The 17,896-nt window shown below is 48.4% G+C and overlaps 1 protein-coding gene across 1 annotated transcript in view; it reads left to right on the forward strand.

Annotated features, from left to right (window-relative positions):
- Nucleotides 1–1,619: 1,619 nt before the first annotated feature.
- Nucleotides 1,620–17,896, forward strand: part of LOC309411635 (N-alpha-acetyltransferase 20-like) — a gene marked incomplete at both ends in the record, with an annotated part of 31,340 nt that continues 15,063 nt past the window's right edge. Inside the window, 9 exon segments of the mRNA XM_082008305.1 lie at nucleotides 1,620–1,672; nucleotides 1,815–1,839; nucleotides 1,959–1,976; nucleotides 1,982–2,048; nucleotides 3,344–3,479; nucleotides 4,450–4,595; nucleotides 6,008–6,072; nucleotides 6,076–6,091; nucleotides 16,184–16,335. Of these exon segments, the coding sequence (XP_081864431.1) occupies nucleotides 1,620–1,672; nucleotides 1,815–1,839; nucleotides 1,959–1,976; nucleotides 1,982–2,048; nucleotides 3,344–3,479; nucleotides 4,450–4,595; nucleotides 6,008–6,072; nucleotides 6,076–6,091; nucleotides 16,184–16,335 (678 nt within the window).

Consider the following 17,896-nt stretch of genomic DNA (forward strand, 5'->3'; position numbering starts at 1 on the left):
TCAAGATCATTCATGTTTTGTGTCCTGGTTTCAGCCAGGGTAGAGTTAATTTTCTTCATAGAAGCTAGCATGAGGCTATGTTTTGGATTTGGGATGAGAAAATGTTGATAAGGTGCTGATGTTTTGAGTTGTTGCTAAGTAGTCAAGGACAGTCCAGCTTCTCATGCTGGCCTGCAGTGAGCAGGCTGGGGGTGCACAGGAAGCTGGGAGGGGACACAGCTGGGACAGCTGACCTAGGCTGGCCAAAGAGATATTCCATACCATATCACATCATGCTCAGTATATAAAGCTGGGACAAAGAAGAAGGAAGGGGTGGAGGGACGTTCGGAGTTATGGCGTCTGTCTTCCCAAGAAACCATTACGCGTGATGGAGCCCTGCTTCCCTGGAGATGGCTGAACACCTGCCTGCCCATGGGGAGTGGTGAACAAATTCCTTGTTTTGCTTTGCTTTCATGCGTGGCTTTTGCTTTACTTATTAAACTGTCTTTATCTCAAACCATGAGTTTCCTCACTTTTACTCTTCCAATTCTCTCCCCCGTGCCACCGTGGGGGAGTGAGCGAGTGGCTGCATGGTGCGTAGTTGCTGGCTGGGGCTAAACCACGACATTTTGTTGCAGGAGGAGGGTGTAGGGTTTATTGTACTTGAGGTGAGCATGTGCTGGGTAGGCACTTCCAGCCTACGTCTATGTTGTGGTGTCATTTGTGTAGTCTGTGTTCTGTGTCCTATACCATACTTGGGTTTTAATGCTCACTCCTTGCTTTAAGGTGCTCACTAAGTTTGGTGTGCACCTTAGTAGGCATCTGTAGGGTCTTGATTGCATCTCCTCATTGTCATAGTGCTAGTTGTGCAGTCTAGCAGTCATATGCAGAAGTCTGGATATGTCTCGCATATTTTGCATCACGGTTGATTTTGGACAGTCATCTTTGCAGTGGTGATCCAGGCTGTGGCAGCAGCTCTTTTCTTGTCTTGAGTGCTCAGTTTCTACAGGATCCTCTTCTGCTGTTTCTTCCCTGCATTCTTACAGTCTTAATTCTTAGTGCCTGGCTTCTTGGGCATCCGCCGTCCCACAGTTTTGTCATGGAGCCTGGCATTTGGCTGTTTTCCCAGGTCTGCCATGGAGCATCTGTACCATGCTGTTGTGGCACCGTAGGACTTCATGTCCAGTGGCCTCTTCCCTCCTCTGGGAGTTGTTTGTTTTGCCTGTGGTGTTCTTGCATGCTACAGTCATGTTGTGCACAGTGTCAGCCTGTGTGTGTTTGCTTGGGGTGGAGCTGGGGGTCCTGGCCTGAGGGTCACCATGGGGCTCTCCTTGGGCACTGCACAAGCTCTCCCCGCCTCCCGGAGCCAGGCTCCCAGCACATCCTGGCACCGCATCCCCGCTGGCCCATCCCCACTGCTCCTCCACCACAGGCAGGCTCAGTCTTTCCAGCCACCCCTCTGCCACTCTCAGCACCTGCAGCCAGCCACAGCCCCTCTGCCACTTCTGCCTGGTATGGCCCACGAGGGCAGGTGGCCTAGCAAGGGTGGGACCAGGGCACTCTGCTGCCACCTCTGCATGGCAGAAGGAATCCTTGGGCGGTGGGAGTGATTCCAGGGCGGTGGCAGCACCAGGAGCAGCATGACAACACTCCACGCCTTCACCTGCGACGACATATTTTGCTTCAACAACATGTGAGCACCCATCCACCTTTCTCTCTGCTCTTCTCCGTGCCCCCAAACCCCGTACTCGCTCTCTGCAATGCCTGGCCCACAGGTGCATGCAAGGGGCTCCCCCTCACCCTGGGCCCATGATGAGCATCGCTCTCCTCCACAGCAACCTGGACCCGCTGGTGGAGACCGTATCCTTCCCGCTGCTGCTGGTCACTGCAAAGGAGGTGTGGGGCCTAGTGCAGGTTCTGACAGTCCTGGAGGCAACAGTCCTGGCGGCGACAGCTTGCTCCTTAACCCAGCGCAGCAGTATGGGATACTCTTCTACTGTAGTACCCAGCTCGCTGGCCCAAGCATTTCATTGTTGCTGAGGCGCCCGGCAGGGAGCCAGTGGGTTACGGTGACTGTGGTGTGACTCCATGGTGCCAGGTTTTCCAGCATTACTGTCTTACTGTGTTGCATATTTGGGGGATTATAATGCAGGAGCTTTTCTTACTCTTTGCATTTTCCATATACCAAACAGGGAAGAGGAATGTTACATAGCGTCTTCCCATTCCATAAAAGTCTACGAGTATATGTAGGACTCATAGCATTAGTTTTCAGTTTGATGTTCCTAGTGCAGCAAGGACTCTTGACTGCGGTAACGTCCACCCAGGTTTCATATAGGTGAATGGACATGTAAAAGCATTTCTGCAATCCTGGAATTAAATCCTTGTGCTCAGCTCTGATCTCACACAAAGTCAGTCGTCAGTAAGTAAAAATACCGGGCTTGGTTTTTGCATTGTCCTGTAAGGGAAAGCTCTGGGTCTGGATGTCAGTTGCTTATGTGCTGTGGAATATCTGTGTTTCTCAGAAATCATTCCAAGTAGAACGCGGTTTGTTTATTCTTTCCGTGTTTTTTTTACCCTCTTTTTGGGCATGGGCGGGTGGGCAGAATAAGGGTCTTTGCAGGGAACTGGGAAATAAAGTATTTAACATCAGAAAGCTTAAAGTATTTACTGTACAGAAGGTTTCTCTACAGTTGCTCACCACATCAGTTGCATAGTAGCAGTGACTGCGATGTTTATAAGAGTACCGTGCAGAAGCGTGAATATTCGTTAGTGAAGTAACACTGGTTTCATTCTGTGTAGAAAGGAGAGGAACTGCAAAGAAGCTCCCCAAAACAAGTTCTCCCCTCCCCCCCTTTTTTTTTTCTTAAAAATACCGTGTTTGCAGGGCCTTAGGTTTCTATTGCCCAACTGGCAAAGCTTCCCAAGCTCTATTCCCCCATAGTCACCAAAAGTCTCCAATAGTTGCCAGGACAGTGAGTTAGTTTTTGGCTTCTAGCCCTTTGTTTCTCCATTATTTTTGTCAGATCCTGAATTCCATTCAGTTAAAGACTCATAAGGATTGCTTAAAATTTGCATTTGGAAGTCACGCCTCAAAGGATGGATTTGCAAAAAAATTTTTTTTTTTTTTCACTAGTCAAGAAACTACTGTAATACTTGAGCAAAATGACACTTCTGGCGGTTGCTGAATCGCTGAGTGATAACGTAGACATCCATGTTTGAGCCTTCACCGCAATCATTGCAGTGTTCATTTGCAAACATTGCAATGTTCATTTATACGCTGCTTGGTTCTTTTGTAAAGATGTATAGCTCTGGGTGGTGCATTACTCCAAGCTTGCTACTGCATTGATGGTCTGTACGTTCACAGTAACTGGTAAAATGGCAGGCTCTGCAGCTAGGGAAGAACTGCATAGACACGTTACCGCTCGCTCTGTCGCACCAGAATTTCGAGGGCTGGGTTTGGCTGCGAAATGGATGGAACTACTGAAAGAAATTTCAGAAAAGTGAGTACTATCCTTATCTTTAAATTCCTCTTTCAAATTAATCTTTCTACAGACACCTGTCCCTGGCTTAGATATTTGATTTGAAACAGACCCAGAATTTTGCTTTAGGCAGTGTTCTGATTTGCTGAAATTCCTCGTAGTGAGAGAAGAAGAATTATGAATGTTGCTTGGTGGTTTAAGATCTTAGCATTTCCATGAAAGCTAACTTGCCAGAATGAGTAGGAAGGAACGTGCATTCCAATAGAGACACTGTGTAAAAGGTCATTTTCTTGACAGAAAAAGAGCTTCGCAAAACGTCGGGGTTGTTGGGTAATCACAGGGTTTGTGTGATTCCGGCAGGCACAATCTTGAACAAATTTTGTATGGCAAACAGTATCTTAGCTTACTTTCCACCTCATGCTTGGTTGCTTGTACCTTCCGAAACTTTAATTTAGTGTCAAATGAACCCACAGGGAAATGTCCTCAACTCGTGTTCGCAGGGCAACCCCACCATAGTTGGTAAAATTGGACAATAGTACAACGTTCTGAAAAATTTGCCTTGGGAGGTAAAGGGTTGTCTCCCATTAGACAACTGAATTTTGCGACCGATTCCACCACTTCCCCTGCCATGCACTTTGAAAGAGGCAGTCTCTAAGCCAACACAGCCTAAAATGTGGATTTTTTTTTTTTTTTCAAATAATTTCTTATGGAGATGAGGCTTGCATGTCCATTTAGCTTGTCCTGTTCTTTCTGTTTATAATTCTGAACCCACTAGCTGGTGTAGAAGAGCGGTCATGTCACAAAAATAAAATTCTATTTGTGCTTATACTGGATTTGCTGCTTGGGAAAGGAGCGCATCCATTACTATGGTGTGAAAGGCATTTGATTAGTGTACCACATTGTCAGACCTGCTCTTAGTGTGATTACAAGCTATGGGTTATTATTTAGAAATACATTCAGCTGCTATTCCTCACTGTGTATTTTTTCAAAGAAAGGGTGGGTTTTTTGTCAATTTCTTTGTGAGAGTATCAAATCAGGTTGCGGTAAATACATATCAGCAACTAGGCTACAGTGTGTACCAGACAATATTAGAGTACCAGTCTGCTAGCGGCAGAGAGCCGGATGAAGATGCTTACGGTAAGTACTTCATTCTGCCCCAAGTGGAATGGACCTTGGGACCTCATGTTGAGGGTTGCTGGGTTGGTTTGTTCGTTTTTTGTTTGTTTGTTTGTTTGTTTTTAAATGAAACAAGTTCAGATAGTTGTTGATGAATGGGATTTTTTATACTCTTTTAGATAGCTTTTCCTACAGAAGATTACATTGGTTACAAAATATGATCTTGTAGTTTACACATTTTGTAGTGTCCGTGGCAAAATAAACTACAAACCAAGAATAAATTACTAAGTAGTAAGACATTTATCCTGTAGGTAAGATGAAAATAAAAATGCAGTTTCTTTCTAATTTTTCTTTCCAAGGAACACTCACACCCAGTGGCTGAGCCTTTTGCAAATGTTATCAGGGGAAGAGACAGCAGTGCTTTCCTCCTTTCTTCCCCTAACAGGGACTCAAACCTTTGTTTTGCTCAGATGTCTAGCTACAAATTTACCAGCGTGAGCAGTCAACAGTGGCAGAGAATTGGGTGGCATTTTCAATTTAAGGAGGAAGGAACATGGAGATTGAAGTATGTTAATTCTGTTAACAAAACTGAAATACCAGCCACTTCCTCTTTCTAGATCTTCTTTCCTTCAAATATCATCCCTAAAGGGTTATGTGGCCATGCTGCGTATCTTTTATATGCAGTTCATTTGATATGCAGGAGTAATACGAAATACAGGGGCTACGGACAGACATCTATCAGTGCTGTGGATGCCTTAAATCATACGTTCGTCCCTTTAGCCTGCCATTTCCATCAGTTGAGTTTCACACAGTGTTATAGCGCAATTGATAACATTGCTGCTGAACAACACTAAGGACATCGAACTATTAGAGCGTGTCCAGAGGAGGGTGACCGAGATGGTGAAAGGTCTTGAACACGAGACGTACAGGGTGTGGATGAGGTCACTCAGTTTGCTCAGCTTGGAGAAGAGAAGGGCAAGGGCGACCTCATCACAGTCTACAACTTGCTCAAGGCGAGGCAGCGGCAGGGGAGGTGCTGATCTCCTCTCTGTGGTGACCGACGATAGGACACGAGGGAACAGAATGAAGCTACATCAGGGGAAGTTCACGTCGGACATTAGGAAGAGGTCCACTGAGAGGGTGGTCGGTCACTGGAACGGGGTCCCCAGTGCAGCGGTCACGGCGCCAAGCCCTGTCAGAGTTTGGGGAGCATCCGGATGATGCTCTTTGTCACACAGTTTAGTTTTAGGTAGTCCTGTGAGGAGCGGGGAGTTGGACTCAATGATCCTTATGGGTCCCTTCCAACTTGAGGTATTCTAGAATTCCAGAAATCTTCTTGATTAAAAATTATCTTATTGTAACAGACCATTCATGTAACATGGCTTTGTGCCATGACTGTCTTATTATAATAGCATTTTTTCTCTTTTGCACAGATATGAGAAAAGCTCTTTCCAGATATATGGAGAAGAAAGCAATTATACCTCTACCTCATCCTGTGTGACCAGAAGACATTAGCCGTAAGCTGTGATTCTCAGGCACCTTACTAAGAGCGTTCCTTCTGCCTCCAGCCCCCGAGAAGTTACAGATGAGAAATCTTAGGCTCAATGTTTTTCCCCATGAAATACCACAAAACAATATTGAGAAGCTTGCTAATGCTGCTTCTGTTGCTAATGGCTGCATACTCCTGCACTTACCCTAGTATTTTTTCCTTTCAAATACTGGAAATTCAGAGACTAATAAAATGAAATTAATTCCTGTATGGTGTTTTCCTGTTTTTTTTTTTTTCAAACAAAAAATACCTGAAGTCAGTAATAGTAAAAACTCTTCAACCGTATTTATTCACGACCAATGAAAATACCGTGCAATACCCAAGAAACACAGCAGGGGAAAGCAATGTATTAATACTTGCATAGAAGATCAACTCATTCTACGTAACATAGAAACATCTTTCCCCCTTCATGGCACAGGCATGGGACTGAACTTAGGGTGACCATTGATTTGAAAAAGTCAGACAACCGAAGCAGTCGAGGCTTTCTCTCCACTGTGGACCAGATTCGAGACCGAGTCTGTGTTCTGGGTGACTGTACATACCTTAACACGCCATGTCCACCGAAGTAATCTGCAGTAAGCATTGCTCATTTTCTCATACTCTTCTTGCTCAACTTCAGGGTCAATGTAGGTTTTCCAAATAACCTGCAAAAGAGAAGTCTCTCCTTACATTCACAGCATCTTCAAACAATCCTATATCTAACACTGAGAGAATGCCATTTATCTTTTTTATTTGAGGAACATGAATAAATGTGGAATTTACATTGAAATATCAGAAATGATATTTGGAGATCTGAGTATTTATTGACTGTATGAGCTAGGATTGAGACAGAGTAATATTAGCTCTTGTGCCCATAATCCATTTAGCTTACTCCTATAAGCATGTTTCTCCCTCCGTGTTTTATAGTGGGTTTTCTAGTTCTGCGTACACTGCCAATAAACGGATGCTAACTTAGACAAGATGCAGGGTAAACCACTATTGTAAGCAGTTCTGTTCAAGCTGGTAGAATATTTTCATTTTCATTATACACACTGTATAATAAATACCAGGTTTTGTTCCTGTTTTTCTTCCATCCTTATATCCAGCTTTCCATCCCTTTTTTCCTCTCGCTTTCTGTCCAGTGTCCCATCTCCCTCGTTCTGCTCTTGTTCTGTCTGCTCTCCATCCCTATCCCATTCCCTGTTGCTATTTTGCTCTGTCTTGTTTTTTTTTTTTTAAAGTTCCCTGTGCCTTTTCTTTCACTCCCCAGTTCCTCAGTCTTGTGCCATGTCCCGTTTTTGAGGCCACAGAACTGACATCAGGAGTGAGAAGGGTATGAGAAGCAGGTCCTCCAGCCCGTTGCTGTTTTTACCTTCTTCATCCCTCTGTCCTAATCTGCATTTCTCTCTGTATCTCTCAATCCCTCTCCCCTGTTCTCTGTCCTACTTTTTTTCTCTCTGTATGTCACACTCCCTGTCCCTACCTTTATCTCTGCTTCCTTCTTCCTCTCCTTTTTCTTTGTCCTTTTGTCCTGCTCCTTGACCCTATTCTGTTCTCCTTCTCAATGTCCTTTTCCCTGTACCTTTCTGTCTCTGCTCCTCAGTCCTTTTCCCACATGTTACTTTTCTTTTTATAAGTCTCTGTGCTGCTCCTCATCCTTCTCTTTCTCCATCCCACTCTGCTGCTCCTTACCCTTGTCTTTCTGTGCCCGACCCCCCCGGTCATTATCTCTCTGGCAGTCCTTGTCTCCCTCTTTGTCTCTCTATCCCTCTGTCCTTCTTGTGTCTCTACCTGCTCGCTGCCCCTCTTTTCTCATTCTGTCCCAGGGTATCGCTCCTCTTGCCTTCTCTTGCTCTGCCCTTTTATCTGTCCTCCCATCCCCCCATTTCTCTCATGCTCCTCCTTTTTTTTTTAATCTCTGTTGTTCTGTCCTGCCCCTGTTCTTTTTTAATCACGCTCTGTTGTGCTGCCTCTTCAAGTTTTTTCTTCATCTCTACCCTGCTGCCTTGTAATTATTTTTCTTTCTCTGTACTCCTTCCACTCCCTCTTTCTGCCTCCTCTGCTCCTCTCTGTTCCTCTGTCCCTGCTGCTTCTTTCTCTAGCTCTGTCCTGCTCCCTTTTTTCCCCTCTCTCCCTGTGCTTCTGTCCTTTTTCTTGTCCGTGTCTCTTCTTTCTGTCTTTCTCCATTCCCTTCCCCGCCTCATGCTTTCTCACTACACCCCCGCTGTTCAGCCAGCTGCCACTTTTCTCCTCTCTTCTTCCGTCCTGTGCCCCACTCCTCATTTTTGGCGGCCTCTGCCCAGCAGCCCGTTGCTCCAGGAGCCACCCACCTGCCTGTTCCCTGCCGGAGCGACGAGCGCAGCTCCGGGAATGATTGCCGAGGTGTCCCAGGTGCGGGCCTCGAGCCTCAGGGCAGACTTGCTCCAGGCACTTGTTACGTGCGTGACCCAATAAATGCTTGCCACTGTCTCCTTTGCCTTCCCAGCTGCATTTCCACTCCCTTTGCACCAGGCAAGGAGCTGTGTCAGAGCCCAGGGCAGGAGGTGATGCCCTGGGGTGGGGGTCAGGTGATGACCCCTTGTTCCAGCTGGGCTCCAGCTGTGGGCAGTGGCTGGAGGAGCCCCAGGTGCAGGCAGTGAGGCTGATGGCAACAGCCCCTTCCTCTAACAGGGATGGCTGCCAGGGGAGGGGCTAGTGCACTGGGTGGCCGTGGAGGGGCCAGGGTGAGCCAAGGGAAGAGCGGAGGCCAAGCGAGTAAGGTAGCGAGGCTGACCAGAATGTGAGGCCGTGCAGCAGGGACTGCCCAGGTGAGAGCAGGCCTGTGCTCGGGGCTCGGCGGGGCTACCGGCCATGTCAGCACAGGGGGGAGAAATGGCACTCCCGCAGGGCCAGAAAGCGGGGAAGGCTGCCTCCTGTGGCACGCACTTCTGGCCAGCCATGTTGGTTCCCCAGGGCACACGGGGAAGTATAGTCTTTGCGGGTTTGGCTGGCGGGCAGCCGCAGCACTCTCGAGTGTGTGCAGCGTGGCATAGTCCTTGCTACCGGACCCATGTCACAAGCACGAGGTATAGCTTCATTGCTCGATTCGTCTGGTCTTCCGTGGGCTTTCTGCTGCACCCCGAAAAGGGGTGCACCTGCACACTCCAGAGCACATGCCACTGCCCTCGCTACTGCCGCCCGGCGCCCCAAGGTCGGTAGTGGAGCTCTGGTGCCGCACTGCAGGTGCGGTGCAGTGACAACACACCGCCCTTGCCGTTGCCGCCTGGTGACCAAAAGTCTGTACTGCAACACGGGGGCCACGAACGCGCAGTGGCGTGTGCCCCTGCAGTGCTCGCTGTTGCTGCACGGTGACAAAACGGCGGTACCGCGGGTAGGCGCTGCGCACGCTCCACGTCGCCGTCTGCTGGTAACAGCACCGTGACGCTGCGGTATCTGCAAAGTGATGCTGCCACGGTCGTTGCTGCCTCCTAGTAAGGAAAGGTACCTCTCCCACAGGCTGCATGAGGATGCTGTTGACTGGACCCATCTCAGGCTTATGTGGGTTGTCTCCCCCCAGCCTCACTCTCCTCGTGGCGTGAGGACAAAAAGGGACAGGCGGAGCGCTTACTGGCTGTGGACAGCAGCTGCTGCGGCTGAAGCTGGAGAGGCCAGAGAAAGTAAAGAAGAAGAAATCGAAGGCCATCTGGCTGGCAGCTGCCTCCCGCTGCAGGGAAGAGAGCCTGACTCTCTAGGTGAGGAAAGATCCCTCTTTGTAGTCCACAGCAGGTCAGACCACCAACATGCACCGCAGGGTTTGTACGCATCACCAGCAGCATGGTACGGCCATGTAGCACATGAGTGAGGCTACATGTCTAGGAAGGCTCATCTCGTAAAAGGTGTAAGATAGGTATTCTCTTAGGTGGAGGACAGCCAAGCCTCTGGACTTACAGAAGAGGAAGGGAGGAGAGAAGAAGGAAAAAGAATCTGAACTGGCAAATTCTGGCAGCACCGAGAGCGAGAACTGTAGTGAGTCCCAGGTCCTCGGGGCCCTGTCACCCCTCTTTTGCATCCTGGGCCCTCCCCTCCCCTCCCTTGGCCCTCTCTCTTTCCCGCACTGCTGTGATTTGCTTTGCTTTACCCATCTTCTCTCTACTCTTCTCTCCTGCTCCTTCTTCCTCTTCTTCTACCACTCCTTTTTCTCTTACACATTTTTCCTGCTCCCTCTCCCTGTTTTATTTCATCCTCTGTCTTCGTCCTGCAGCCCATCACTGTTCTATCCTTTTTCCTCTCTTTCTCCTCACAATTTCTCTGGCCTGTTCACTGGTGTTCTTTTCTTCTCTGTGCCTTTACGTGCCACTCCATGTCCCTGCCTTCCTTCTCTGTCTCTGTCTACCCCTTTGTCGTCACTGTTTTTTTTTCATTCTGTATCTCACTGTCCCGTCCTCCCTCCTGTTCATCTTTTACTCACTCTGACCTTCTCTCCTGCTCCCTGTCCCTATTATTTATGACTTTACCTTTCTGTCCCTGTTTTTTCTCTCATGTCATTCTCTCTGTTGCTCTCATCGGCTCTCCATGCCAGCGTCCTGCTCCCTGTCCCTCTCTCTTCTGCAGTATCCCACTTTCTGTCTGTCTGTCCCTCACCTGTTTCTACATCCCTCTGTCTTTCCTCTTGTCTTGTCCTTCTGGCCTGCTACCCATTGTTGTCTTTTTTTTCTTTCTCAATCTCTCTGCCTCGGTCCTGTCACTGTCCTCTTCAATCTGTCTCTAATCTTTCTTTTTCCATCTCTGCCCTGCTCCCTGTTCCTTTTATCTTACTCTCTGTCCTCAATCCTCCCCCTAAATTTTTGTCTCTATATCTCCATACTGCTGCCTGTCTCATCAGTTCTCACTCTATCCCCATGCCCAGCTCGCCATGCTATTGTCCCCCTCTGTCCTGCTCCTTGGCCTTTTTTCTCATCCTGCAGTCCATCACTGTTTTTTTTGTCTCTCTCTCTTTGTCCTGATCCGTCCTTCTCTATTTTTCCTCAATCCTTCCAGCTTGTTCCCTGTCTTTTTCTCTCCCTCACGCCTTCTTTATTGCTCTCAATTTTACTTCCTATCCGTCCTTTCTGCTCCGCACTCATCGCATTCTCTCTCTCTCTGTCCCGCTTCCTGACCCTATTTTTCTTCTGCCGTGTCCCTGCAGGGTTCCTCATCCCTTTCTTATTGATTTCTCCATCTCTGCATCCTTTTCGCTGTATCTTTCTTTCTCTGCTCCTCAGTCCTCCTCCCTCGTCTTATTTTTCTGTTTCTCTGTCCTGCACCCCATTGCTGTATTTTCCTGCTCTGATAATGACTGCCGAGCCGTCTCAGGGGAAGGGTGAGTGTACGGGCACCAAGGCCCAGAGCAGAATCATTCCCGGGACTTAGATGCGTTAACAAATAAACACTTGCCGTCTCCTTTGCGCTCATGGCAGTGTCTGCATTCCTTTCCACTCGGTGAGTGGCTATCAGGGAGTCCAAGGGAGCAGATTACATAGTAGGTGTAAAGTTGCATCACAGGGCCGCAGCCCCAGGGGACGCTGCCGCTGCGGCACGCCTGCCCGACAGCGCTGATGAGCTGCAACGCAGTTTCCAACCAACAGGCTGGCGGTCAGTTGGAGCCCGGCCCCATCAGGGCAGCTCCCAGGGGTTTTCCGAGTGCTGGTGGAGAGGAAGCAGAAAGAGGGGTAGGAGATGGCTGCCCCCAACCCTCTGGGTACCTGGAGGCCTTCCCACCCCCCTGGAAAAGGCGCTATCTGCTTCCCAAACTCAGCGGAATGCCTGCAGCCCTGCTCACCCTGTGCAGGTGCCCCCAGCTGCGGCACCTCCCCTGAAGCCTGTCCCATAGCCACAGGCTGCCCCCAAATCTCATCCTTCCAAAAGCAAGGTGGCCCATGAATATGCTTTATCGCACCATAAATGCAAGTGCCGTTAGCACCGGTTTGGGGAAAGAGCGCTGTCTCCAGAAGCTCCTGCAGAAGGAGAAGTTCCTGCCTGGAGAGAGCTACAGTCATCATTCTGGATAACCATCGCTTGTTCTTTCCCTCTCCCAGGGGCTGCATGGAGGACTCAGCTGTCTGTTCCTCTGCGGGGATGTTGTTTTGTGCATCTGGCTCAGGTTTGTGCAGGTTGCCTTTGGCCTCATTCTCCTAGCAGCATGGGCAAAAAGGGACGGCCAGACCATTTGCCAGCTGTGGTTCGGAGCTGCCTCAGGTGAAGCTGGAGAGGCCAGAAAAAGGTGAAGCAGTTGAAGAATCAAATAAAGGGGATCCAGCTGGAAGTTGCCTCCAACTGCAGAGAGGAGACAGCCTGCGTCACAGGGGTGAGGAAGGATCCTTCTTAGTGCAGTCCTCAGCAGATCCGATCGTCAATGTGCACGGCAGGGTCTGTACGTGTAACGAAAAGCACAGTACGGCCACGAAGCGTGCATGCGCGTGAGGCTGTATATTTGGGAAGCCTTGTACTGTGCGAGTTGTAAGACACCAATCTATCCTTTTAGGTGAATGACAGTCAAGCTACAGAAGAGGAAGGGAGGGGGAGAGACAGACAAAGATGCATCCATACTGTGAAATTCTCCCAGCAGCTCCGAGAGTAGGAACTGTGGTGAGTTTAGGACCCTTGGGGCCATCGTGCCCCTCTACTGCATCCCAGTCCTTCCCTGCCCCCCCCCCCCTTCTCTCATCGCTGTAATATTTTTTGCTTCCCTCCCCTTCTCTCTCTGTCATTCTGCCTCTCGGTTTTTGTGTTCTCTCTGTGCTTCTGTCCTGTTCCCTGTCCCTGTTGGGTTTTTTTCCCCATACTTGTCATGGCTTAACCCCAGCCAGCAACTAAGCCCCACGCAGCCACTCACTCGCTCCTGCCTGGGGGAGAGGATCAGAAGGGTGAAAGTGAGGAACCTTGTGGGTTGAGGTAAAGACAGGTTAATAGGTAAAGTAAAAGCCGCATATGCAAGCAAAGCAAAACAAGGAATTCATTCACCCCTTCCCATCGGCGGGCAGCTGTTCAAGTCATCTCCAAGAAAATGGGGCTCTGTCTCGTGTGATGGTTAATTGGGAAGACAAGGTGCCAAAGCTCCGAACGTGTCCCACCTCCTCCTTCCCCCCAACTTACATAGTGAGCTTAACATTGTATGGTATGGAATATCCCTTTGGACAGTTTGGGTCAGCTGTCCCGGCTCTCTCCCCTCCCAGCTCCCCATGCACCCCCCGCCTTCTCACTGGCCGGGCAGCATGAGAAGCTGAACTGTCCTTGACTGCTTAGCAACTGAAAACATCAGTAATGTTACCAACATTATTTTCATCCTAAAAGCAAACCGTGGCACTATACCAGCTATCAGGAAGAATATTAACTCTATCCCAGCTGAAATCAGGACAATCCTGTGTCTCTGCCCTGCAGCCCATTGCTATTTTTGTCTTTCTCCATCTGTCTGTTTTCCTATTCCAATTTTTGTAGTTCCTCCCCATTTGCCCTTTAGCCCTTCACAATTCCTGTGTCGTCCCCCTGCCCTCTGCCTGGCTCCACGCCCCTATTTTTTAATTCCTCTTTCTCTGCCTTGTGTTCTAGATATACTTTTATCTTTCTTAGATTCTCTCATTCCACATCCCTGTCTCTATGTTGTAATGTCTTCCCTCTCTGTACCATAGCCCCTTTTCCTCTTTATTGTTCTCTGTTTGTCTCCCTGTCCCTATTCTTTAATTCTTTTCCCCTTCAGCTCATCGAGGCTTTTTGGTATTTCTCAGTCTCTCACCATCTCCTTTTTTTAATTCCTCCACCTCTGCCCTGTGGCCCAGCACTATTCTTTGTTTTTCTCTACCTCTCTCAGTCTGCTTCCCTCACCCTTCCTTCTCTGTGTCCTGTAGCCCATTGCTATTTTTTTTTCCCCTCCTGTGGCTCCCTTTCATTATTTTTCAATCCCCCACTTCTCCTGCAGCCAATCACTTTCATATCAGGTTTACGTGGCAAGGTTTTGTCAGCTGGGGGTGGAGGCAGGGGCTGCAGGGGCGGGTTCTGCGAGAAGACACCGGGAGTTGCACCCACATTGGGCACAGCCAGTTCAGGCCAGCTCCAAGGCAGATCTGCTGCTGGTCAAAGCTGAGCACATCAGCAACACCCGTGGTGCCTCTGTGATGCTGTATTTAAGAAGGGCTAAAAAATGCTGCGTAGAAGGTGCGATAGAGCGAGTGTGAAACGGCCCTGCAGACACCAAGGTCAGTGAAGACGAAGGAGGAGGAGTTGCTTCAGCATCGGAGCAGAGGTTCCCCTGCAGACCATGGCGAAGACCATGATGACGCAGGTCGTCCCCCTGCACCCCACCAAGGTCCACAGTGGAGCAGATACCCACCCGCAGCCCATGGAGGACCCCATGTTGGAGTAGATGGATGTGCCTGAAGCAGGCTGTGACCCCATGGAGAACCTGTGCTGGAGCAGGCTCCTGGCAGCACCTGTGGCCCTGTGGAGAGGAGCCAGTGTTCTGGCAGGCCCCACGAGAGGGACCCCACAGTGGAGCAGAAGAGCGTGAGGAGGAAGCAGAGGCAACACATGACAAACTGACCACAGCCCCCGCTTCCTGTCCCCCTGCGCCGCTCGGGTGGCGGAGGTGAAGAAGTCAGGAATGAAGATGAGCCCAAGAAAAAAGAGAGAGGTGGGAGGGAAGTTGTGTTTTGTTTTGTTTTAAGATTTGTTCTTACTTCTCATTACCCTACTCTGAATTCGATTGACAATGAATTAAATGAATTAAATTACTTTCCCCATGTTGAGTTTGTTTTGCCTGTGACAGTAACTGATGAGCCATCTCTTTATCCTTATCTTGATCCACAACCTTTTTCATTGTATGTTCTCCCTCTGTCCTTTTGAGGAGGGGGAGCAATAGAGCAGCTTGGGGGGCACCTGGCGGCCAGCCAAGGTCATCCCCGCTTCTTTCAGGCTCCCTGTCCCTACTTTTTAATTCATGCCCACGTTTCTTGTACTCCACTGCTTTGGAAACTTCCTTTCCACCTCTCCGTTCCTATTTTTTAAATTCTTGCATATATTTCTTGAACCCAGTTGCTTTCTAAGTTTTCTTGCTACCTTTCCCTGTTTCTGTCCTCCTGACCTCCTGTGTTTTGCACCCAGTCGTTTTTCCTCCTTACGTCTCCTTCTATGCAGCTCCATGTGCCTATTTTTTAGTTGTGGTCTATGACTATTGTATCCTGTTGCTTTTAGAATTTTCTACGTCTCCTTCTATCTCCCTGTCTCTAATTCTTAATTCTTCCCTCTCTGTCCTGTACCGCACCGCTTTTTTACATTTTTTCCTACGTCTCCTTCTTTCTATCTCCCTGTCCCTATTTGTTAGTTCTGGCCTGTTTCTCATACCCTGTTGCTTTTTGAAATTTTCTTTCTATGCCTACCTTTATCCCGCTTCCTGTTTCTATTTTTAATTTCTTGCCTATGTTTCTTTTTCCCCTATCGCTTTCCTCAGCCCTTGTCTTGACTCTATCTTGTTGTCCTGCTGGTCCTTTCCACCTTTCTCTCTTGCTCCTGGTCTCCCTCATTTATTCCCCCATCTCTCCATCCCTGTTTTTCAGCGCAGCTTTTCCTCTCTCCTCTCTGCACCGTTGTCCCACTCCCTGTCCCTCTCTTGTTCACAGTGTCCTGTTTTCTGGCTCCCTGTCCCACACCTCTTCTCTATGTCCCTCTGTCCTTCCTCCCGTTGTCTCTTCCCTTTGTCTCCCTCTGTCCTGCTGCCTTTGGGCACTGAGCCTCACAGCCGACTCGCATCCGGGATCCCTTAGGTGCATTAATGAATAACCTTTTCCTGCCTCCTCTGTGCCCCCTGGCTGTGGTCGCAGCCCCTGGGGCCAGAGCTCACGGGTGCAGGGGAGGGAGCCATGTGCTGTGGGGCTTTGGACATGGTCCCTGTTCCCGACGGGCTCCAGCTGGGGCTGGGGCAGCCCCAGGTGTGGCCAGTGAGGCTGAGAGGGGGGGCTGGCCCTGCTGTGTGAAGAGGGTCTCCCTCTAAAGGGGTCTGCCTGGGCATGCCTGCCTGAGGGAGTCCATGAAGGGGAACCGGCTGACGAGGGAATCAGGGGGGTGCTGCAGGCAGGTGCCTTCAGCAAGGAACAGACAGTCCCTGGAGTGAGGAGGGATCTCTCCAAGCCATCCCTGACAGAGCAGACCACCAGCACATGGTGCTGGGAGCTTGGTGCCTCCACCGGCTACGTGCATGAGCCGCCGTGGATCGAGGAAGCCGTGCAGGTGAGGAGCATTGAGGCATTTGCTGTGCACTGCTGAGCAGGGGAGGGTCAGGCAGGCGGCACCGCAGAGGAGGAAGGAGCAGAGGCCGAGAGAGAAGCGTCGGGGCGGTGAAGGTCTCCAGTCGGCACCAGGAGCTGCGGTGAGTCACGTGTTCTCTCCTGTGCATCCCGGTCCCTCTCTGCTGGCCCACCTACCCACCCAGCTCCCCAAAACTTGTTACTCTTCTGCTGAGTCTGCCCTGTACCATTTCACCTATTGATTTTTTTTCTATGTTTCCTTCTCCATGGCTCCCTCCCTATTTTTCTTAATTCTTTCCTGTGTTTCTTGTACTCGGCTGCATTTTAATTTCTCATTTCTTTCTCTCTGGCACCCTGTCTCTGTTTTGTAATTCCTCCTTTTGTCCTGTACTCCATCCCTTAAAAAGCTTTCTTCCTGTGTTTCCTTCTATCCATCTCCCTGTCCCTATTTTTTTATTATCTCCCATGCTTTTGGTACCATGTTGCTTTTAAAATTTTCATATTATGGTTCCTTCTATCTGTCTCCCTGTCTCTGTTTTTTTTAATATTCCTATGTTTCTTGTACCCTATCAGTATTTTTATTTTCTTTCTATGTTCTCTGTGCATCTCCCTGTCCCTATGTTTTAATTCTTGTCTATGTTTCTTGTACTCGGTTGCTTTTTCAAATTCCTTCTACATCTCCCTCTAACTGGCTCCCTTTCACGATTTTTTTGATTCTTCTTTATATTTCTGGTACTTCATTGCTATTTAATTTATCTTTCAACAATTCCCTTTATCTGGTTCCCTTTCGCTAAATTTTAATTCCTCCATTTTTTCTGTATACCGTGTCGCTTTTAAAATTTTCTTTCAGTCCTTCCTTTTAATGTTGTCCCTCTTCCTATTTTTTAATGCTTTCCTGTGTTTCTTGTAGCCTCGCGCTTCATAATATTTCTTTATATGTCTCTCTCTATGTGACTCCCTGTCCTTATTTTTTAATTCCTCTCTTTCTGTCCTGTACCCAGTCGCTTTAACAATTTTCTTTTTATGTCTCCATTTATTTCATTTCCTATTCTCTGTCCATTTTAAATTTTATTTCTGTGGCTACTCTTATCCTGTTCACTGTCTCTATGTTTTAATTTTTTCTTCTGTCCCAGGCGCTGTCACGTCTACATTTCCTTTCTATTTCTGTTTTAGTTCACCGTTGCTATTTTTAAAATGTTTCCTGTCTGTCCCGTAGCCAATCACTTCTTAAGTTTTCCTGCTATGTCTACTTTTATCGGGCTGCGTATCGCCGTTTTTTAATTTTCCCGGCTATCGCGTACCCTGTCGCTTCTTGCATTCGCTTTCTAAGTCTACTTCAATCTAATCACTCTCTTTATCGTGTCTTTATTTCCTTATTCACCATCGCTTTTAAAATTTTCCACTTGCCTTGATCTTATTCGTGGTCTTTATTTGCCTCCTGAAAAAGGAGTTTGTAATAATTTCTTGTCTTTCCTTAGCGCTTTTACTTTTTAAGTTTTCTTTGTACATTTCTTTAGTTTGCTGTCACTACTTTTTTTCAGTTT

This window comes from Phaethon aethereus (assembly GCF_964289735.1).
Source record: "Phaethon aethereus genome assembly, chromosome: 18".
In the NCBI taxonomy this organism is placed as follows: Eukaryota; Metazoa; Chordata; class Aves; order Phaethontiformes; family Phaethontidae; genus Phaethon; species Phaethon aethereus.